Source organism: Cheilinus undulatus, linkage group 16 (genome assembly GCF_018320785.1).
Source record: "Cheilinus undulatus linkage group 16, ASM1832078v1, whole genome shotgun sequence".
Lineage (NCBI taxonomy): Eukaryota > Metazoa > Chordata > Actinopteri > Labriformes > Labridae > Cheilinus > Cheilinus undulatus.
Window position 1 is genome coordinate 34,274,803 of NC_054880.1, and position 24,450 is coordinate 34,299,252.

Genomic DNA, 24,450 nt, shown 5'->3' on the forward strand with positions numbered 1-24,450 from the left:
CTAAAGTTCTGCTTTCACTTTGTCATGGCAGGGTACTGAGTGTAGATTACTGAGGATGACAATTATATTTTTTAACTGCAGCATCAGGCTGAAACATAATAAAATTTAAAAAATGACGGGATCTGAATGTACAGTGGAAAGGCTTTTGTAGAAAATAAAACAGAGTATTGAGAAAGGAAATTGTGCCATCAGCTCATCACTATATAAAGAGTCAACCTCCTAATCTTTCAGATCTCCCTTGAACGTTTTTTGGTTAGGATAGCACAGAATCATCAGCTTAATAAAACTTTCCCTCTGTTTTCCTCTTATTTCAACAAAACAAAGTGTTTTCGTCTTTTGCCAACCATAATCTGGTTATACATCAGTTTAATTTGGGGGTATCTCATATTTTCTGAAACCCAATGATTGAATCATTGAATCCCTCGTTTGGTGTAGATATAGATACTAATGCTTTAAAGAAAGAAGAAAATTGGACTAGATAATGAATGAATGTGAATGTATGAAATCAACGGTACACATGCAGCATCATCGTCACTCTTCTACCTACAAACACACATCCTCAGTTTTTGGCTCTGGGACGTTTTGATGAAGGTGTTGCAGCTTTTGCAGAGAGGTTAAACACTCATGGCCTGTTCTGTTTTCTCTCTCGTTGTCTTCCTCTCTTCCTGCATCCCTCGTGGTGGTGGTGGTGGCATTGGCAATGATTGTGTACGCTTGTGTTGTGTTTTTTATTTTTATTTTTTTTGCACACCTCTGACTGCTTGTGCTTGTCTGCGATTGGCTCCCTTGGTGTCATTTGTGATTTGTTACCTTGCCGCTGTGTGTCCGCCATCTTTGTGGTTTGCCTTGCCATCGTGTATCTGTGTTGTGTGCGTGTGTACATATCTGTTTGCGTGTGCCTGCGTGTTGCTCTGTGGTTGCCTCTCCCTGGTCAGTATTTTTATTTTCAGGAAGTGCTGCCGGTGCTGGCGGCTAAGCACTGCATCATGCAAGCGAACGCCGAGCTGCACCAGAGCGTCCTGGCCAAGCAGAAGAAACGCTTTGGGGAAGAGATCGCTCGCCTGCAGGTACACGACTTCCTCATGGTCTCAGATATATTATGTGATGCAAAATCTAGGGTCAAACAAAACAGTAAGATCCACATAGAATCATGAAGCATATTCATACGCTGCGTTCCACATTATTATGCAAATGACATTTTTCTCTGATTTTCTAAATATCAATGCAAATGACAGTCATAATATTTCTCAAGTCATCAACAGTTAGAGTATAATTCAAATGTTTTTGAACAAACTTCATAATGATAACTATTATTTTTTTTAAAATAAAAACCTCAAAATGCACTTTTCCACATGTTCCACATTATTAAGCAGGCCACAGGTTTCAGCAATATGGGAAAGAAAAAGGATCTCTCTGCTGCTGAAAAGTGTCAAATAGTGTAATGCCTTGGACAAGGAATGAAAACATTCAATATTTCAGGAAAAATTAAGCATGATCATTGTACTGTGAAGAAATTTGTGGCTGATTCAGAGCACAGATGGGTTTGTGCAGATAAAGGCATAATGAGGAAGGTTTCTGACAGACAAATTCATCAGATTAAGAGAGCAGATGCTAAAATGCCATTACAAAGCAGCAAACAAGTATTTGAAGCTGTTGGTGCCTCTGGAGTCCCACCAACCTCAAGGTGTAGGATCCTCCAGAGGCTTGCAGTCGTGCATAAACCTACTATTCAGCCACCCCTAACCAATGCTCACAAGCAGAAATGGTTGCAGTGGGCCCAGAAATACATGAAGACTCATTTTCAAACAGTCTTGTTTACTGATGAGTGCCATGCAACCCTGGATGGTCCAGATGGAGGAGTAGTGGATGGTTGGTGGATGGCCAATGAGGCCGGGACGTCAACAAGGAGGGGGCGGAGTCATGTTTGGGCCAGAATCATGAGGAGAGAGCTGATAGGCCCCTTTAGTGTCCCTGAAGGTGTGAAAAATGACCTCGGCAAAGTATATAGAGTTTCTGACTGACCACTTTCTTCCATGGTACAAAAAGAGAATCGTGCCTTCTGTAGCAAAATTTTCTTCATGCATGACAATGCTCCATCTCATGCTGCAAAGAATAGCTCTGTGTCATTGGCTGCTATGGGCATAAAAGGAGAGAAACTCATGGTGTGGCCCCCATCCTCCCCTGACCTCAACCCTACTGAGAACCTTTGGAGCATCCTCAAGCTAAAGATCTATGAGGGTGGGAGGCAGTTCACAATAAATCAGCAGCTCTGAGAGGATATTCTGACATCCTGCAAAGAAATTCAAGCAGAAACTCTTCAAAAACTCACAAGTTCAATGGATGCAAGCATAGTGAAGGTGATATCAGAGAAGGGCTCCTATGTTAACATGGAACTTGTCCTGTTAAGATGTTTTTGATGGAAATAGCTTTGATTTCAGTAAATATGACCCCCTGATGCTGCAATTTCTACAAATGACCATTTTCAGTTCTTTGCAACCTATAAAATGCTTTAAAAAGCTGTTGTGCTTAATAATGTGGAACAGTGCATTTTGAGGTTTTTATTTTTAAAAAAATATTTTTTTTCATTATGAAATTTGTTCAAGGAGTGAAAAATATTCTGTCATTTGCATTAATATTTAGGAAAATCAGAGAAAAATATCATTTGCATAATAATGTGGCGGGTGTAACGCGGTGTAAAGCAAATGTTTTAATCCGTCTTCTTTCCTCTACTCTGTTTCTCCCTGCAGCATGCAACTGAGCTGGTGAAGACGGTGGCGTCCCGCTATGATGAATATGTGAGTGTAAAAGACCTGAGTGACAAGATCAACCGAGCTCTTACTGCCGCCAAAAAGGACAACGACTTTATCTACCACGACCGCGTGCCTGAGGTGAAGGATCTGGAGCACATCGGCAAGGCAGCCTTGGTCAAAGCGACGGCCATCACGCCTCCACTGAGCCAGAAATTCACAGGTACAATACAGACTCTTACTGTGAAGGTTTGACACTCATATAGAGGAATAAAACTTGACATGGACTTCTGAGTCACGGCAAGAAAGTTTATTCTTGAGGGAGAGCTGTGTCTATGTCAGATTTTATCCTGTAAAAATCCAAAAACTTCAGACAATTTGAGAAAAAGCCTTATGTAACTGTGTTCTGGCAGCCTCATGATGAAAATGTATTTCATTAAGTAAGCAGAAAGCAGAACTAAATAAGCAGTAGTCCTGCACAACTATTTTATTCTCTGCAGACTAAAATGTCGATTATCAAGTGAATTATTTAAACTTTTGCACGGTTGGTAGACAGGGTTTTGATTGCTTTAGAGGCAGAGCAAGGCGAGCATTTCCACCAGTTGTTAGTCTTTAGGCTAAGCAAAAGCCTGGCCTACTAAGGTTTAAAAAATTTTAACAGATGTTAAAAATGTTATGAAAAAACTCCAAACATGCAGACAGAAACGTCACAAATTACCAGATTCTATTCACAACCGGTGTCATTATTTTCAAAAGTCTCACAAATCTCACCAAATCCTTTGCAGTGAGAAACAGCGTTTGAGTCAAACAGGGTGGGCAACAGGCAGGAAGATCACGCTATTGCAGTTTTTGAAATTTCTACCAAAATTTACAAAGAAAAAATCATGGATGAGGTCATAAACAAGGCTTTGATGTGGGCTGTGCATGGTTGCAATCCAAACTGGAGGTGAGAAAAAAGTGATTTGCTGTGATTTTTGTGTTTCCTTCTTCAGTCACTTCACTTCCCAGTTGGCTACTGTTTAGTTCCACATAACAGTCCAGAGAGAGCATGCTCAGCTGTCTGCTCACAACACAAGATCAGGCAGACGACTGACTTTTGTCATGTTTGAAATGTTCATAGTAACAGAAGAACATAGTTTGCATGGCGTCAAACTGATAGAGCTGATCTATTCAAACAGCCAGAAAAACGTACAAAGTATCCAGTCAGCTTTGAAATACGTACGACACTATGCACAGCCTCCAGACAGTAAATCATCACTTTGTCATGGGGGTGTGACAAAACTCTGACCTCACGATACAAGATGAGATTTTACACTTTTTTTTTTTTTTTTTTTTAAACTTTGATAACAGAATATATGAACAGAATTTCTTTTCTCTAATTCAAGTGAAAGAAGTGAATTGCAAAGATGCAAGCCTTTTTTTGGAAAGCCTGACTATTAATCCTCGTACTCTGAATATCACTGCAAACATGCAGGCTACTGTAGTTCATGTCTTTTCTGGGCATGACTCAAATATGCATTTAGCAGCACTACATACAGTGGATATAAAAAGTCTACACACCCCTGTTTAAATGCCAGGTTTTTGTCATGTAAAAAAATTACATCAAGATAAATAATTTCACAACTCTTTCCACCTTTAATGTGACCTATAACCTGTACAACGCAATTGAAAAACAAACAGAAATCTTTCAGGGAGGTGAAGTAAAAATAAACAACTGAGATAATGTGGTTGCATAAGTGTGCACACCCTTTTATAACTGGGGATGTGGCTGTGTTCAGATTTAACCAATTACATTCAAACTCATGTTAAACTGGAGTCAGCACACACCTGTCACCAATTAAAGTGCCTCTGATCAACTCCAAATAAAGTTCAGCTGTTCTAGTAGGCTTTTCCTGACATTTTTGTAGCCACATCTTCCAGCACAAGCCATGGTTCGCAGAGAGCTTCCAAAGCATCAGAGGGATCTCATTATTCAAAGATATCAGTCAGGTGAAGGCTACAAAAGAATTTCCAAGGAATTAAATATACCATGGAACACAGTGAAGACCGTCATCATCAAGTGGAGAAAACATGGCACAACAGTGACATTACCAAGAACAGGACGTCCGCCCAAAATTGATGATAAGACGAGAAGAAAACTAGTCAGGGAGGCTGCCAAGAGGCCGACAGCAACACTGAAGGAGCTGCAGGAATTTCTGGCAAGTACTGGCTGTGTAGTACATGTGACAACAATCTCCCGTCTTCTTCATATGTCTGGGCTATGGGGTAGGGTGGCAAGACGGAAGCCTTATCTTACAAAGAAAAACATCCACGCCTGGCTTAATTTTGCAAAAAGACATCTGAAATCTCCCAAATGCATGTGGGAAAAGGTTGAACTTTTTGGACATAATTCCAAAAGGTATATTTGGCGCAAAAACAACACTGCTCATCACCAAAAGACCACCATACCTACAGTGAAGCGTGGTGGTGGCAGCATCATGCTTTGGGGCTGTTTTTCTTCAGCTGGAACTGGGGCCTTAGTCAGGGTGAAGGGAATTATGAACAGTTCCAAATACCAGTCAGTGTTGGCACAAAACCTTCGGCCTTCTGTTACAAAACTGAAGATGAAGAGGAACTTCATCTTTCAGCACGACAATGACCCAAAGCACACATCTAAATCAACAAAAGAATGGCTTCACCGGAATAAGATTGAGGCTTTGGAATGGCCCAGCCAGAGTCCAGACCTGAATCCCATAGAACATCTGTGGGGTGATCTGAAGAGGGCTGTGCACAGGAGATGCCCTCGCAATCTGTCAGATTTGGAGCGGTTTTGCAAAGAAGAGTGGGCAAATATTGCCACATCAAGATGTGCCACGCTGATAGGCTCCTACCCCAAAAGACTGAGTGCTGTAATAAAAGCCAAAGGTGCTGCAACAAAGTATTAGTTTAAGGGTGTGCATATTTATGCAACCAGGTTATTTTAAGTTTTTTATTTTATATTTTTCCCCTTTAAAGGTTTCAGTTTGTTTTTCAATTGCGTTGTACAGGTTATAGGTCACATTAAAGGTGGAATAAGTTGTGAAATTATTTGTCTTGCTGTCATGTTTTTTACATCATGAAAATCTGGCATTGAAACAGGGGTGTGTAGACTTTTTATATCCACTGTATATAGTGTGTCACATCCTCTGTTACTACAGTTCCAATAAAAATAAAGATGATAGAAGCAGTTTGATAACTTTGATCTATCTTTATATTTTGAAAAAACATTTTAAATGTGACTAAAATAGACTGAAATTCAAAAAGCTGCATCAATTTAATCAACTATTTCTCTTCTACCAGGGATTATCACCATTACAAACACTTGAAGAAATCTGTTTTTTAATGACACGTTTGCTTAAATTGCACAATTTTTTGTCCAACATCTTTTTGTGGTCTGACAGTGTTGGATACATACATATATTAGCGACTATATCTCAGTTTTTTGGAGCGAACAATGCGCTCCATGGTGGAGAATATTCTAGTAATTCTACCGGTGCGGTGTTAAACAGGCTGTTACGTTACTCATGCCAAGTTTCTGGTTGATGTGGCATGCAGCCAACAGCTGATAGATAATTGACACAGACACGGTGAGATAAACGGAGGACAGGTGAGGCAGCGGGGAGAGGAGTGGAAAATGAGTAAGTAAGGAACATCATCACTTTGTAAGCTGTATCTGCGTGAATCTTCATGCATTTATGGACTAATTGAACACTGCGTGTAAAGTGCGCTCGAATGAGCATGCGCAGAGGGGTAAGGGGGTCAGCGCTGTTTCAAACAGGTCAAAGACGATCAGCTGTGCTCTGTCTATGAAGAAACTAAATCTTGCAAGACGTTTTTTTACCTTGACAAGACGTCTCGTGATGTTTAGCCACACCCCTACTATATCCACATTACATCTCATCCTATGGCACAAGTAGAAGGGGGCAGTGGGTCACAACACCACGACAGCGCCATTGATGTAGGAAAGTTAACTTTTGAGGTGGAAAACCACAGAATATTACCTGAAACCACAGATTATTTGTAGCAAACATTACCTTTTAACTTCATAACCTACTCGCCAAGATGGAAGCAATAGAATAATGGAATCATGTGAAAATGAACAACAAGTCAACCCCAAAAGAACTAAATTATCTGCTGGTGATGTACTTTTCCTGCGTGAACTTGCAGTTTCCCGTAATCTCTGCCCCCTTGCCTCAAACTGATCAGGTCTGTGCTGCCTTGCACAGCACTATAGACACTTCCATAAACGGTGGTGTTGTGGAGCAAAGCGCAGCATAGCCAGTGTATGTAGAAATTCTGGGTCAAACTATGAGGGGAAAAAAGGACTAATATGTGACAAAAACTAAAAATATTTTGTCTGAACACTAAAACTAAGACTAAATCTACAAACTGCTGCCAAAATTAACACTGGTATCATTTTCAGTAACGTTTTCCATACTGATTCACTGGAAGTGAGAAAAAGATCTGGAAACACAAATACAAGGAAGTGAGTTGGCAACAATCATGAGGTCATTTCTGAGACATACAAGAAGGCTTTTAGACCTGAGACCCAAGTAGTCAGAGTTGTCGAGTCCCACATGAAATCCTAAAGGCACCAGTGCTCTTCTGTTTAAAAAGTTTTTGTTTTTTCTTTGTTTGGGTCTAAAAAAACTATAAAACGTCTGACATTTGATTTTAAACAGTGTGCTGCAGCCCTGATTGTAGTCTGGCATCTCTGTGATTATCTGTTGTAGCTAAGGCAACTCTCGTTTCAGCTGTTTTTCAGATGTTTTGCATACTAAAATATGCTGCAAGGCTTTTCCAACAAGCTCTAAAAGGGTCATATCTGTAAAAAAAGTGGCGCCAAGGGTCTCATTTAATATTACTCAGCTGTAATTTGTGTCTTTAACCTGTGAACTCTCAAATTTAAATTTGTCTTTAATGATGTAACCTTTCAGTCTGAGAGGTAGGCTGTTATTTTAACAAAGATAATGAATTTACTGACTCTTTTTTCAACTTGCCCCTAAAGTCCTGTCTGCTTAGACAGCTGGGATTATTATTTATTCTACAGATTTACATTGTGGTGTGGACTCTACTTTTTAGAGTACAATCCCTTTGAAACTTGTGTCCTAAAACGTCTGAATAGCCTCGATCCACTGTATGGATTTTTTAATCAGCTGCGGATATTTTTCTCTTCTCTTCAGACTTGTTTGAGAAGATGGTTCCCATGGCCGTGCAGCAGTCCATGAGCATTTACAACCAGAGGAAGGCTGACACCGTCAACGGGCAGGTGGGAACGATGAGGGAGGCGACTAATCTCTGCAACGGGTACGACGTGATTTGTCTCTATTTGGGTCACAATGCTGAATTTTTTTACTTTGATAGAATTCTAGTAAAAATCAAACAATATCGATGACTTTTTTTATACCACAGTGATGAGAATATAACTCCTAGGCACCAGATATTGGGGTATTTCCTTTTTTTAAACTTACAAAACTTACAGGTTAAATTCTGCAATTCTTAAATTCTTCTTGTTGTTCAGGTTAAGGTTAACCTGACACGCCAGATGGATTTGTTTCACACATCCATCTGGAAAACCTTCGATATACAGCGTTTGGGAAAGGGCAGAGGCTTTGAAAAAAAAACTCAGAGGGTGATTGGATGAACGTTCTGTCTGTCATATCTTTACGGGCCAATCAGAGCAACAAAACACGTGACATTGTCGCTGCTACCAGTGTGCGTGCACAGTTTCGAGGATTAAACTCCATATAGAACTGCATAACATAAACCATGGCGACTGTAGACATGTCAGTACAAGACTTCTGTAGTTTTTTGAAATGAAAACAACTCACTGCTGTTCTTTGTTCTTCTTTTAACAAAGAAAGGTCATCAAGTTCTGATAAAACTGGTGCTTTAGCAGCATCCACGCTAATGTCTTCCACCATAACTGCACCGGCCTCTTGTTGCTTCTCGCTTTCGTCATGACTCTGCCGCGCACGAAAGTACTGCCCCTCAACACTGATTGGTCCTGTCACTTTCTAACTGGGCCCAAATAGTTTAGACAGGAGTTTTGCCAGATGAGAGAAACACAGAAACGGGTGTATCCATCTGCTTTGCAAGGTTAGGTCTAGTTGGGGTTCAGGTTACTTTATTTGCACCTGTGGGTAGATTTTTTTTTTGCAGCCATTTAGAAAGTAACATCCATTATGACACACAAATTATAGAACAGAAGTAGGATGAAATAACACAATGGAGAGGAGGAAACCTGTTTAGATGCTCAAGTCAATTTATCCACCAGGGGGCTCTCAATCAAAGCAATAACAAATGATAAGTAGAGACAGCTCTGCTTAGCTCCATCTCTGCATTGTCAGCTGTGAGGCCTTCTATAGAGAGGTGTATACCTTTCCAAATCATGTCCAATCAGTTTAATTTACCATAGGTGGACTCCAATGAAGGTGTAGAAACATCTTAGCCAAGAGATGCAGAGAAATGGGAACCTGAGCAACATTAACGGTGCTGTTGTATTTTTCATTTAGATAGACATTTCAGAGTAATAATTCCCAATATTGTTGCTTTAAAACCTACTAAACCATGATTAAAAAACAAAGTCACAAAACAAAGTACCAGCCATTAAAATCAATAAAAAACTCGATTAATCAAATAGCCTCTTGAATTAAGACAAGTTAGACACTCACATTTAATAACAGCAGCATTTGCTTATAAAACTAACAGAATATCTGACTTTTTTTAAAGCTTTGGTACCATTCAATTCTATCGATCATTCAAATAAAGACTACGGTGTCATTTTTTAATTTTATTTTATTTGGAATCACACATAGTAGACAATAATACAATGACTAGCAAAATGACTTCCAGCATGATCCCTCCTTTAAGTTTTTAACATAATGTCCAATCATATCTTAATAACATGAGATACATGAAACAAAAGGAATGAGAGAAAAAAAGAAAAATATATACCAGAAGAAGAGGGGAAAAAGCCCACAAAATTAGAATTTGTAACATAAGAACATGGGGTGTCTCTTATCTTATAATACAGGGTAAAAAACTTTTCATACAGGTGTCTGTAAAATAAATATGGGTTTAAACAAAAAAAGTTGTTCTTCTGAAGCTGTAATAAAAAGGTGATGTGTTCTATTACATATATTTCATAAATTACATTGTATCACTCTTCTGTAGTTGGAGCTTCTGGCTTAAGCCACTTTTTTGTTATTTACTGTGTCCTTTAAAACCATGTTGTATTGAGCAGTATTGAAAGTTTGGCATTAGTCTGTGTGACCACATGTTCCTGTCAGCACTCAGCTCGATTGTCTTCCCATGAACATGTATGAGTGCTTGTGAATCCATGCCTGGATGGTTTATTAAAAATTCATAGCATGATAGTGCTCCAGGCACCATTAAACTGTCGATAAATGCACTTGTGTTTTTGTGTAGTGCCTGTAATAGTAGTCAAGCACTTGTAGCACACTTTTCAGGATGTTAATAGGTGCTCAACAGTTTGAGTGTTTCACCCTTTAGTGAACAGTGCAAAATACTTGAAATTGAAATGACTGTATAGCTTTTTCTTGCTTCTATATTAAAATCACACATTTGGAACGAAGATGCACCAAACTGTTAATCTTAAAAGTAGCTTGATTCTGATGTGTAACCGTCATCAGGGTTTTGGCATCCCTGAACCTGCCTGCCGCTCTTGAGGATCTGTCTGGAGACTCTATCCCACAATCCATCGCTGAGAAGGCGCGATCCATTGTTCAGCAGGGAGGCCTGCAGAGCATCGAGCAGCTAATCAAAGACCTGCCTGAGCTCCTGACCCGCAACAGAGAGATCCTGGACGAGGTTAGACACATGTTCCTCCTCTTTAACAGTCATTTAACCTCTCCTTTTCTCACACTGAATTAACAGACAGGGAGAGGCACTCTTCACTGCTTTAGCAGCTTGTTTCTCATATGGCTTTGCTTTCTTGACAAAGAAGCATATGAATGTGCAGCAGCTGACTTGGCTGTCCTGAACACTGGGCTCTAGAAGAACACACGAATACTAAAAAACCCATAATCGTCCCTAATGGCGGGAATCCCAAATCAGGATCTTCACTAACAAAGTAATCCACTGATCTTTGGGCCAAGGACTGTCTGTCCACTAGCCTCATCCAACTCTCTTCTTTTTTAACACATCTCACTCACAAACAGACGGCAATGAAAGCATAAAACATAAAACGCTAAACTGCTTCCAAATTTGTTGGCAGAGTTGAAAAGTACACACCAAAATGTCCCAATTCCCCCCCAAAAAGTAGTCACTCGTGTTTAGAAGAGCCAGAGAGACTTAACTGAACATGAAAATTAAAAAACTAAAAGTACACTTCTGCTGGCCAGAATCTTATCTAGCAGCTTTCTTTTTTTCTGATTTAGTAAGATTTCTTTTTATTTTATTTTTTAAACTTGAAAGAAGTTCTTACAGCTCAGTTTTAGGCTGATTATGAAACAGATTTAAACAAATACCAATGTCTCTGTAGAACCCACTAGAACAAACAAGATTATGAGCTACGAGATTATTTCTAGAAGGTTATTTTAACGTCTGAAACTGTGATGGCTGGTCAGAGTGTCAGACCAGGTCATTTACAGCACACTGAGGAGGATTTCTACATTTTTAAAGACAGGGATTCTTGATGATTTAAGTAAGCAGAATGAGATCTTTCAACAGAAATCACAGATTCAAGTCCAGTCAAAGTTTATTTATATGGCACATTTGAAACAACCTCAGGACTTAAATACAATATGAAAAGGCAAATACAGTGCCTATAAAAAGTACTCACCCTCTTGGATGTATTACCCTTTTAATAATTTCATAAATCATTCATAATCAATATAATTTGGCACTTTTTTTGAGGAAAAAAACTCTTTGAAGTCAAAGTGAAAACAGATCTCTACAAAGTAATTTCTATTAAATAAAAATATGTAATGTGAAATACATGACTGCATAAATATTCACTCATTTTAAAGTGACTGATCTAATTCAACAGAGGTCAAGCCAATTAGTACTAGTAGTCTCACAGTTTGTGAAATGGGGATCACCTGAGTGCAGTGAGTGTGTCTCAGTGATTGTAGTATAAAGTCACCTGTGTCTGGAAGGTCCAGTCACTGGTTGAGCAGTATCCCTGGCTACCATTACACTATGAAGACAAAAGAACAAACTAAGCAACTCCGAGAAAAGGTTACTGAAAAGTATAAGTCAGTCACATTTCCAAGACACTGAACACCCCCCAGAGTTCAGTTAAATCCATCATCCACAGATAGAAGGAATATGGCACAATTTGTCCACTCTGGGGCTGCTGAAACTAGATTAGCAAATATTGACTATAACCATGTTAAAGCAGTTATTAAGTAGTTTATACAAAGGTCTTTTGATTAAAAAAGAATGCACAGGCCTTTTTTAGGTGTTGTATCAGTAAAAAATTAAAATCTATGTTGATTTTTGATAGCACTGTGTCACTTTTTCTTTTCTCTTGGGGACTCCAAGAAAAAATGGTTGGGAAACATTGTTCTAGAAGCGTTAAAATTTTAAACAAATAAGTTGAGTTCAAGAAATCCGAAGGGAAAATAAAAACATGATTGATTTTATTTTTTAAACCACAAAAAGGTATTTATTCAGTTTTCATCAAGTTATGAAATAAGTTATGAAAGTAAATGCATTTTTTGCCCTATATGAAAATGTACATAACTTTAGTTGGATAAATAAATGCATTTCCTGAATCCTTTATTGTTATCTAGATTAGATTATTTAACATGAACTCCCAGCTGAGTACTCTGATTGGACAGGAGTCTTTAAAGAGTGCTCATGTGAAGCAGAACTTTCCAAATGGTGTCCTCAGGCCTCCTGCACTGTGTCCAAAATCACACTGTGTTCCTTATGTACTGCACTAAAGAGGGAATATGGCATCTATTAGTGATGTCTGAATTCTTAAGGAGCATTGTACCCAAATCAAATCAATATCACATCTACGGTAAAGATGTTGGACTGAGTATCATCACTGCAGCTCTAACCCTGTGGTCATGTGCCTTTGACTGAATCACAGTAAATGATATGAAGAACATCATCACTCCCTCTTGTGTGATATGGCTTGATTATTCTTACATACAGCAATAACGACTTACTGATGATGAAGATGTGATCGTGTCAGGATCTAATGATCATGTTTTGTACTTTTTCAGTCCCTGAAGATGCTGGACGATGAAGAGACGACAGACAACGAGCTGAGAACCAAGTTCAACCAGCGCTGGAACAGAACCCCCTCTGGAGACCTCTACAAGCCTCTCCGTGCCGGTATGCACATATTTAAAACACGTCCTGATTTTTTCTTTTCCCTATAATGTTTGTTTCTCTCAGTATTATCCACTGCTCACAGTGACATCCTCTCCATCCTCATCCCCTACCTTCTCTCCCACAGAGGGAGCTAACTTCCGCAATGTCCTGGACAAAGCCATACAGGCTGACCAGGTTGTGAAGGACCGCTATAACACCCACTGTGACATGATCGCCCTGCTGTGTAAACCAGAGAATGAGCTCAACGCCGCCATCCCCTCTGCCAACCCCACCAAGACCCTGCAGGGCAGCGAGGTCCGTCTGTCTCCTTTAGATCTTATCTTTTAAATATTAAATGTTATCACTCCTTTTAAAGCTGTTTAGTGTCTTCTAAATGCATTAAGTGTGCCATAAAACCATCAACAGAAACCCCCGGTGGACACTGGGTGCTTTATGGGCCTGTCCCTCCTCCCCATATCGGCTCCATTTTTCATTGTGTTTGCTGACTGTGCGTTGTGTGCCGCTGGGGAACTTAAATAACAAAGCAAGCAGAACTGAGAGAAAGAGAAAGAAGCTACATTGTGCTCATGCTAAAGTAAAAAACAGCAGTATACTGCAGTCAGGAAAAGGGCAAGAGGTCAGGGACTGATGTCAAATAAAGAACTGGAACTTTACTCTTCTGTTTGCTCACAGGTCGTGAACGTGCTGCGCTCTCAGCTCGCCCAGCTGGACGAGATAAAGAAGGAGAGGGAGACCATGGAGGGAGAGATCAAGGCGGTGACCTTTGACATGTCCGCCACCTTCCTGACCGCGCTTGCTCAAGACGGAGCCATCAACGAGGAGCAGCTGTCTGTGTCACAGCTCGACCAGCTGTACAGTTGCTACAACCAGAGAGTGCAGGCCAGCCTCCGCTTGCAGGAGGAGCTGCTGGGACAAGTTCAGGTATACAAACAAACAAGCAGAATAAAATACAAGATTTAGCAGCACGGTGGCTGAGCTGTTGGCCCCATAAACCCTATAAATATAGTCCGCATCAACAGGAGTGCTCAGAAATCCTCTCACCCCCCCCTAACCTCAGCATCAAAGATCTGCTGTGAGGTCTTCTGCACTACAAATAAAATCTGAATCTTTTTTATTTTAGCTATGAATTTACCCACCCAAAGCACAGAGCAGAGGAGGAGAGCACTGTAGCTGTAGGCCATCCAGCAGGAGGACAAGCTTTTTTAAAGCTATATTCACATTGCTAAACAGTATGAGGTTTTTTCAGGGAGACCATAAATGTTGAACTAACTGATATTTTATGGACTGGATTAATTGACACGCAAATATGTTGAGTTTAATTCATCATATCAGCAAATAAATGTTACATTGTCTCTTACCAGGCGATTGAAGCAGATAGGAGATAGCTCAGAGTCTTGTATAATATACGGACAAAAATCAGATCCCATTCTGTTTAGTTTGTTACCCACGCCGATGAAATCGGCAGGGGGTTATGTTTCGTATCTTTGTTTGTTTGTTTCTTTGTTTCTTTGTTTGTATGTGTACAAGATAACTCAAGAACGGAAAGTCGGATCTTCACCAAACTTTCAGGGAATATTGGGATAGTGACAGGGAAGAATCAATTAGATTTTGGTGATGATCCGCACACCCGTTCGGTTTTTCTCTGACTTCGAAATTTTGAACACCATAGTAATCAATGGGAGCGTGAGTTCCTCGGTGGCACTGCTTATGCGTGGGTCTGCCGCCTCAGACGGCCATTCTAGTTTATGCATCATTCTAAACACTTCCACTTTCTAGTAATATCACTTACAGTTGACTTTTGAATATCCAGCAGGGATGAAATGTCATCAACCGTCTTATTTCAAAGGTGGCATTCATCACAGTACCACACTTGAATTCACTGAAATCTTCAGAACAACCCATGTAGTTTCACAAATGTTTGAAATGGAGACTGCATGGCTAGGTGATGATTTTATACACCTGTGGGTCTGATTGAAACACCTGTATTCAGTAATTAACAGGTCTGGCCAATACTTTTGTTCATGTATTGTGAATTATCTGCCATATACCTAATATTGGCCCTGATAATTGGCCAGAATTGTGTAAAATAGCTCTTTTTTAATTTTTCTTTATTCTTATAAGATTCCTCAATTTTTAAGTTACAACCTAAATAATCGTCACATCTTGCTCTGTGATCGGAGAGGGTGTTTATTTTGAATTGATTAATAAAAATGTTTCCTGAAGTCACAGATGCTATTTTTTAAACAGGGTAAGAAAAATCACAAAGACGATAGAATTATGAGCAGAAAAGCAGAGTGCCACCTATTGATTCCACATCCTATCCATGTTACTGGACAGGTATAAACACCTGTATTCTAAGAGAAGTCAGACGTTAAACTCCTCAGTCTGTGGTCTCGTTCCAGACGGCTCACCAGGAGTTCAGTTGTCTGAAGCAGTCCAACACAGAGGCCAACCAGAGAGAGGAGGTCCTGAAGAAGCTGGCCTCGGCTCACGACAGCTACGTGGAGATCAGCAACAACCTGCGTGAAGGCACCAAGGTACTCACTCAGCACACCTGCTCCCACCTGGAGGACTGCTCAGCTTTTATGTCTGAAACTTTCTGCTTTCACTTGTTTTGTTCTTTGTGTCTGAAGCCAGCAGATTTATTTTGGTCCTGTTTTTCTTCTTCCCTCCTCAGTTTTACAACGACCTGACAGAAATCCTGCTGAAGTTCCAGAACAAATGCAGCGACATCGTTTTTGCTCGAAAGACAGAACGGGATGAACTATTAAAGTACGTACTATCCTATTTTTATCTCTTCACCTGGTTAATAGTGTGGGATTTTAATGTCTATCAGGTTTTTCTACATCAGAGTGGTGATAACAGCAGCCCAATTTAAAATCTAGACTATACAGATGTAATGATGTGGAGGGACACAACTTTTCAACTTTTAAAAGAAGAAATATTACTAATTTTCTTAAACGTTAGGATAGCAGCCCAGGAAATGGTATGGATCTCTGTTGAGTCCAAATACCCTTAATTTTAGTAGATATTAGTCTGTTTTTCTCCAGTTGTAACCCGCTGCTCATAGAGTAGACAGCCATGTTTTGCAGCCTGGCTGAGCAGTCATATAGTAAGCTGAAAGTTACATCAATGTTAACCCTCTATCGTGTGTGTAGGTATACTCTTTGTAGGAATGAGTATCCAGATCTGGTACCAAAATCTGATACACATCTGATACCTACCAGTATGAAGTGCAACACAGATATCGATACTTGGTTTTGATAACCCGCCATCCCAAATGAATGGCTAGATAATTGTTATGGGGTTAGTGTGATTTATGTGTTAAGTTTTACTGGTTTCCTTATGTTATGCCATATTGAACTGGCTTCTTATAAAGATATTTCTGTGAATCATCAACGATACCCACACAGAGTCTCCCACTGACTTTCAACTCACTTTTTCCTCTCAAAAATATTGATTCAGGCACTGTTTAGGCACCAGCACCATAAAAAAGGTATTGATTTAGCACTGGTATCAGAAAAACCCAAACAATACCCAACCCTACCCTTTTGATTGGTCAGATAAGTAAGCTTGGCACTGCAATGGAAGGGTGCCGAAAAAGTATGACAGTATGGGTCAGTTATTAGGGATCCTTTCCAACTTTTGATAATGGAAACACAAATAAACGTGTATCGTTCTCTACCAAACTGAACCGGACCGCTCAGTGGAAATAACAGATTTGATTGGTTCTGCACCCAGGTCTGTATGATAGGAGGAAGATAATAATGTATAGATATTAATGTGCCATCACATTGCTCAGAATGACAATAACAATATAACTTGTAATAAATAAACAAATGTGTTTGGAGTGTGCATGCTGGCCTTATTAGGTACCTTACTTTATGAGGCCCAAACATTGCTTTGCTCCTTATAGCTAGGGATCAAAACCAAGGTCCATAAGGACCTGGTTCTGTGTTTTTGAAATACCCAAAAATCAATAACGCTTATCGATACTGCTATCAAGTCTCACAGGCTCTGTAACGTAATGTCATTTTAACATAAGATTGGTGTAAAAACATGCATCATTTCTTTCAAGGGGAACATAAACTAAAAGCACATCAATATTGTGCATCAATTTAATGTTGTACCTTTACTGTCGGCCTGAGGAAAAAAGAGGCTGCTTGCGAGTCGCTTGCAATCATATCCACCTGTGCTGGGAGTAACAGGCTCTCATATCACTCTCTTCAGCTGCTTCAGAACAGTTTTCTTTTTCAGCTGCTCCGATAAATGCTGGAAAGTGTTCCAAAACTTTGTAGCAAGACCTGTTTGTTAATATTAATCCAGTGTTGAAATCCGGGGTGAAATTGGCAAAATTGAAGTTAATTAGCGAACTAAACGTGCTGAAAGATGGAAAATATGATATGTTCAGGTAACCTCAGTAAATTAGACGACTGTATTCTTTATGTAATGATGTGTTCAAATGTCACATAAAAATGGGAAAATTTTGTTTTTGATGAGAAACCTTTATAAATACAGTGTGAATATATGTTTATATTTGAGGGTTATACAATAGATGTTATAGACTGAATCATAGCTTCTTAACTCAAGCACTACTCAGCTAAGACCACTCGAGTGTAAATATTTGTCTCCATTTTGTTTTTCCACCAAACTATAAAAAAGTATCGATAGTGTTATCGATAAGGACTCGGATCAATAAGGAGTATCAGTAAAATTTAACGATCCCCATCCCTACCTATAACTAGCTGATAATCTGTGTCTGGAGATTTGCGATCTGTCCACACGGATGTCAACGAGTGCAAACATGGTTTTAAGTTGCAAGTGCGTACACACAGTTAATAAAAATGTGCATGCAGTTTGTAACCATCAGCATGGTTTAGGAAACCTTGCTTACAGATTCGTAAACCGTGGATTCAGGATTGAAAACGGATTTTTATTTTATTTCACACACATTTTTAGTAAATGAGGGGGAAAATTGAGTATAATAAAAAAGGAAACTAAACAAACCTTGTGGGTAAAGAAAGACTGGGATCCACAAAACAATCTTTGGCCATTCATAATGACCTAAATGAGACTTTGAGGTTTGTTGTGATAATTTCAGTGAATAATGACTGGATTCTTCACAACATCTGTGGTTTTGTTGTTGATGAACTTATTAACTGTTGTATTGAGGTGGCGATGGAGGTTTGTCATATTTCCTCTGCACAGCTGAATGGCACGTTTTAAACAGTACCTCTGTTTATAACGGGCTGTCTCTTCTGATTCTCATTAAAGCAAGCACTCCTATTTAAGTTCAAAAACATAAATAATGGTTTATTAAAGTTTGATGAAGGTATGTGTTATTCTTCTTGTTGAATTATGTGAAAAAAAAATCTTAAAATCAGAGTATCGTACAGTTTGGCCTTCTGGCAGTATGAGTAAGACTGATGTGGTCCTTCAGTGTCTGTTCCTCCTTGGAACAGAAATTACCAGGGAACTGGAGGCAGTTACTAAAGTTTAGAAAGTGGAAAAATTCCCATTCTTGCTTGATGAAGGATTTCAGTTGCTCAACAGTCTGGATCCTCCTTTGTCCATGTGTTGTCTTTTAGCATCTAACAACTTTCCCACTCTTTGGCTGCCCCTTTAACAGCTTTTTTTTTAAAGGTATTCCTGGCTTTAAATTCAAAATGAGCATGTTTCAACATTTATGTACCATCTTTGTGCTATTACCAATCTAATCCAGGGTTTCAGTTTTTCAAAAATCATCAAATTTTGTCTCTATTTTTATTTTAAACAGTGTCCCGACTATTTAGGCAGTGGGTTCATAATCATATTTTCATTTTCTGTTTCAGGGAGCTGCAGCAGAGCATCGCCCGAGAGCCCAGCGCTCCATCCTTCAATGTCCCCGCCTATCAGAGCACCCCAGCTGCCCCCGCTGCCGCTGCCACCGGCCCGACCCCTGCACCCAGGACTGTCTTTGTAAGTATCCAACCACATCACTACACAAAAAAACACCAGAGAAGAATAGATGAAGCTCATGGTCATGTATTGATATCTCTACTTTCTCTCACTTCACCCCAGCAGCCTACCACCCCACAGCAGCCCCCGGCCAAGCCCAACCCCCCTGCCAGGCCTCCTCCACCTACTTTCACGCCTCAGGCAGCGTCCACCACCACTCCCACCAACACACCGCCCGCAGGGACTCCCGCAGGAAACCCACCACCTATGGCTCCACCAACTCAGGCGCAGGGACCACCTTACCCCACCTATCAGGGCTACCCAGGGTAAGTCATCACAACATCCTGGTTTCTTAGCTCTTACTGTGCTGATGTCATCACACATTGCATATCATCTCATCCTCCGTCTAAGGACTTTGTTTTCATAGTTCATCAGTCACCAATCTAGATCAGTTAACCCTTTAGTTGTTTTGTCTCTGTGCTCAGATAATGAGCAGTTCTGTCTTTAAAATTAAAGACTGATGAATATGTTTAGGTTTATATAAAGAAAGAGGAGTCAGATATCATGCTCGCATATCTGCCAACATTCAGGCTGGAAATATTGGAGGGTGGGAGGGAGGGGTTTCAGAGCTGCGCCTTGTGCTGTAGGCAGCTGAAATGTTGAGTCACATCATTCTTGCCACAGTGCTCTGTCTTAAAATCTAACCTCCACATGACAATATTCAGGTGACTCATGCTCACACACTGAAACTGCCCTCTTGTTCTGGTTAAATTTGCACGCATATCTTGACATTTTCAACTAGCTTGTTCCATCATCCAGCTTTTGCCTCGCCTTTCCACTTGTGCAGAGATCAGTCATGGACATGCCACTTAAATCACTCGTGTTTTGCCAGGTCACGGGGACAGACGGGGGAAAGTTAAATGTGGCCCTGCCAGTCAGTCGCAGGGCTGACATATAGAGACAGACAACCAGGCACGCTCACATTCACACCTATGACCAATTAAGAGTCACCGATTAACCCTAACAACTATGCTGTTGGTGGTGGGAGAAAGCCGGAGTACCCAGAGAGAACCCATGCATGCACAGGGAGACTCAGCACAGAAAGTCACTGACTGGGAAGCAAACCAGGGACCTTCTTGTTGTGAGACAGCAATGCTAACCCATCGACAAACGTATTGTTTATTAATTTGAATGCTCTTAAACTGAATGAAAACAGCACAGTATAACTTTGTTTGCTGCAGTATTCAGAGACTGTTTGCAGTCAGTTGTAGGAAAGTGGAAGTTTAATCAGAGCAGAAAGCCACACCGAAGGCCTTTATTAGAAGTCTCCCGCCCGCCCTCGACATGAACTTTAATCTCTGAGAAGCTCTGCCTTTAACAATCTGCAGCAGTGGTAGCCTTATAGCTTAAGAGAAGTGCATGCACACAACGTCATTTGTCTTGTGGCTCTGATTGGCCTGTTGTGAATGTGACGGACAGAACGTTCCTCAAATCACTTTCTGAGAATGTTTTTGAAAAGTTCTGCCCCTCTGAAACGCTTTCTATGGGAGATTTCCAAGATGAATGTGAAATGTATTCATGCAGTGGATATACGAAGCAGTCTATCTGGCGTGACATGTTAGAATAAAATTATAAGGGTTGAAAATGACTAAAAGTAAAAGCTAAGAGTAAATCTGAAAAGCTGACAAAATGAACGCTGAAAGGAGATCAGCCAAATACTCGACAGCTGAAAAAGAGCAGAGAAAGCACCGGGTAACAGTGAAGTACGCACACAAAGCAAAACCATTTTCACAAGTTAAGCAGCAGAGTCAGAGGTTCCACTTAAAATTAAACGGCTGCCAAACTGCATCAGCGTGTAGTCCCGGGAATTATTTTTATTTTCATCTCGCTACAAACCTGACATATTTTGGATTCAGTCTCTATTTTTTCTTATCAGCTGGTTTATGAGATCAAATGAGGTGAGTCTGCCCCTCTGATAATCTTGAAGACAGTGAGAGTGATTGTTTTCACATCTATGATAATAAAAGAAGGACTACCTCTGCAACCAAACTCCTGTGGTCTAAAACAACCTGCTGTTTCTACCTGGAGCAGGGTCTTTAGAGTGGTGTCAGTCTTATCGTACTTAACATTTGCTTCAAATTTACACGCACCTCTCTCATCCTGTTCATGCAGATACTACCAGATGCCCATGGGCTACAACCCCTACGCTGCCTACGGCCAGTACAACATGCCCAACATGCCCTACATGCCCTACCAGGCCACTCCAGGACAAGGAGGATACCCAGGAGCCCCTCCGGCAGGAGGCTACCCCGGCTACCCCCAGCAGCCCCCACAGCAGCAGCCGTACTACCCTCAGCAATAACTCTGCTCTCCATCCTCTCATCTCTTTCCTCACCTGATAACACCAAATAAAAAATCCCCCCCAGCAATAACACTTCAGCTCCTTTCAGCCCCCTCCTCTCTCATTTTTGGTTTTCTGTCACTAACTTTAGAAACCCAAGCGTAGGGTAACGTCGGAGCTGCTTTGCACTTCTCTCCATCTTTTCTCTCCTGGATCTTGTTTTCTTGTTTTCTGATGGCACTTTCTCACACTATCTGAACGTTCATCAATGCACTAACTCCTCCTTCGTTGTTGGGTTGTTTTTTTTCTGCTGGTTTAATGTAAAACCTAACTGGTTTCTGTTGATAACTGACTCTTTGTCTGTGCTGCACTGCTGTACAACACTCATGGAGGCGCACAGAATCCGAGGATGTTTCCTGGTCGGGGTGTTTGTGTCGGGTGGGCGGATGGTTGAGGTCACAGCCACATTCTCACTACTCACACCCACTCAGTCACCCCCTAGTGCTTCTGTATCAACTATATTCCTATTTTTGTAATGAATACTGCTGCCTCGCTGATGTATAAACCTCTAAAAACGAATGGCCTGTAGGTTTTCTAATGTAGATGAAGACTGTTGAGAGTTTGGCTCTCTTTCTATCTCTGTTTTTCTCTCATCCAGGGAATGTCGGTATATTTCTGTGTTACAATCAGAGGCTGTAAAAGTGGGAGAACTGGTACAATGATATAAATATATGTATAAATAAGACTCTGTATACGTGGTTAACCGAGACACTCTGTGTGCTGCACTCTCATGCTCTTTGTGTTATTTTTATTCCTCAGCTCTAATGTGATTAAAAAAAAACAACTGCCAAGCTGAATCTGTTTGTCTTTAACTGCTGGACGTCTTCATTGTGTGTTTTTTGATCAAACTGAAGATTTGTACAGCAGCCAGAAGAGGGCAGTCCTGCAGCTCTCAAAGGGAGCTACTGCCAAGCAGCAGATCACTCGCCATTGTTGCTCCTTTTAACCAATCAGGGCCCGAGTCATCCCATCCAACTAATCGGACGCCTTTTGACCTCCTGAAGCATCGGGGGCAGATCCCATTTAGACGACATGCAAATTACGCTCCAGTGAGGTCGTGATCTCATCCAATCATATTTCCCCGCAGGTGATTTCTCCACAGACAGATTTCATCCGCAGATATTTATTCAGTGTCAGGAGACGCTAATGATTTCACATATCTCCTCCCTCTGTATGTGGCAGGGAGGCAGATGGCAGCGCAGTGTGATGTCTGGAAGGATGCATGGAGATGTTGGCAGAGAGCTGCTGGTCCCCTGCCTGCATCCATCACTCCACCTCTCTCCATTTTGCCTTCTCTTCTCTTCGTCTAATCTGTCTTCTGGAGCTCCTATCAGCTTTGAAAAACCCACCATATTTCACTTCACTTTCCCCCTAGCACTCTCCCATCCTTTGTTTTCCTTCCTATCACGATCTCTTCATCATATTTCCCTTTGCTGCTGAGTTTTTTTTTTGTAATGCCACCTGTCTTTTTATATCCTCAGCTGCTCTTTCTCTTCCTTTTTTTCCCTCTCCCCTGGCTTGTCTGTTTTTGCTTACCATTCATCTGTCCTTGCCTTCTAAGCTGCAAAATTGTTGGCATCCACTTGTCTTCACTGGTCAGTATCTCTTGGCTCATAAGTGTCTCATAACATCACGTCAGTCTCCAGTGTGCGTGTGTGTTTGAGAGTGAAACTCACAAGGAAGGATGCACTCGTTTAATCAGATCTAACAGCTCACATCTCCTTCTGGAAGTGACACAACAAGTACACACTGCCATGTTTCTTCCTCCCGCTCCCTCTCCATCTATCTGTACTGCATGCCGTTGCTGCCAAAGCCAATTGTAGCTCAGGATGTGTTTATCAAAGGTGTCTGCGTGTCTGAGGCGCTTAATTTTAACAAGGCATTCTTCACCGGAGGAGTGTCATATTTTAATTGGTCTGAAACAGAATAAAGGCAGAGAACAGAGCACTGCGGTGACAGGTATTAATTACCTTCTGCCTAATGGCTCCCAAACTCGGTGCTCAGCCATATTGGTGCTCGCACTGTTCTCACTCCCCCACTCCTTTCTCTCTGCGCTCTTCTCTCCTCCTCACCATGTGTTTGTCCAAAATTGGGCTCAAACAAGGGAATATTTTTGGCTGTTATCGTCCTACAATTATAGAAATGTTTGATTGAGGGAAACATATTGTGTTTTATAATCATATCTAACCAGGGGAATCGTTGCACCGAAATGGCCATTCCTCTGTTCCCTAGGGGCGACACAAAAAACGCTATGTAGCTCGCCAAAAAAAATAGTCAAATTTCTGTATAGCAGTTGCATCCATCTAAAAGTATTTAAAAAGCACGTTGAAAAATGTAGCTGTTTGAAAGTAATGGAGTAGCAATCTTAACCTCCTGAGCCGTTTGGAATGCATTTCTAATTTCTCCCACTTATTTGGGACAAGTAGGACCTGATAGGTTAAAAGCTCAGCCTTGTCTTTGAACGGGAATTAATTTTGACCAAAAAATATGTCCAATAGCAACACAAGTTCTCTAAAATTTCAAAGAAGCTACCTAAAATTTCTGTGAAAATGTGTGAACATATTTTTAAAATTTCTCATAAAATATATCATAATATTTCTTAAATGTTTCAGTGATACTTTTTCATAAAGTTTAAACCATTAAATACACCCCCCCCCAAAAAAAAAAATCTATTTAATTCCTGAAATAAAAAAAACATCCCCAAAATCTCAAAGCAATTCCCCCTAAAATTTCAAAGCAAATCCCCACACCATACCATGAAATGAAACCTCCAAACAAATTCCCATAATTTTCCCCAAAATCAAGAAATTTCAAAGGACATCCTACTCTCCCAACTACAATCAAATTCCCCAAATCAACAAATATATTTCCCTGAAAATACCTAAAAAAATACAAAGCAAATTCCTCCCTAAAACTTAGATAAAAATCTCTAAAATTTCAAATACATTTCCCAAATTTGAACAGAAATACCCCCCCAAAAATATCCAAAAATCCCCCAAATATAAGAAGAATCCCCATGAAAATACTTAAAAC

The 24,450-nt window shown here is 40.4% G+C and overlaps 1 protein-coding gene across 4 annotated transcripts in view; it reads left to right on the plus strand.

Annotated features, from left to right (window-relative positions):
- The window catches only part of LOC121523972 (programmed cell death 6 interacting protein), a 36,489-nt gene extending 14,281 nt beyond the window's left edge, over positions 1–22,208 (plus strand). The window contains exons 7-18 of one of the 4 annotated variants that reach the window (XM_041809089.1): positions 936–1,067; positions 2,748–2,970; positions 7,949–8,072; positions 10,421–10,598; positions 12,968–13,079; positions 13,204–13,373; positions 13,752–14,000; positions 15,482–15,616; positions 15,757–15,851; positions 18,911–19,037; positions 19,143–19,342; positions 21,189–22,208. In XM_041809089.1, the coding sequence (XP_041665023.1) occupies positions 936–1,067; positions 2,748–2,970; positions 7,949–8,072; positions 10,421–10,598; positions 12,968–13,079; positions 13,204–13,373; positions 13,752–14,000; positions 15,482–15,616; positions 15,757–15,851; positions 18,911–19,037; positions 19,143–19,342; positions 21,189–21,378 (1,935 nt within the window). In that variant the 3' untranslated portion in view covers positions 21,379–22,208. Of the gene's footprint in view, positions 1–935; positions 1,068–2,747; positions 2,971–7,948; positions 8,073–10,420; positions 10,599–12,967; positions 13,080–13,203; positions 13,374–13,751; positions 14,001–15,481; positions 15,617–15,756; positions 15,852–18,910; positions 19,038–19,139; positions 19,343–21,188 lie in introns of all 4 variants that reach the window. The other 3 variants (XM_041809091.1, XM_041809087.1, XM_041809090.1) reach the window with 3 other exon arrangements.
- Positions 22,209–24,450: the final 2,242 nt, after the last annotated feature.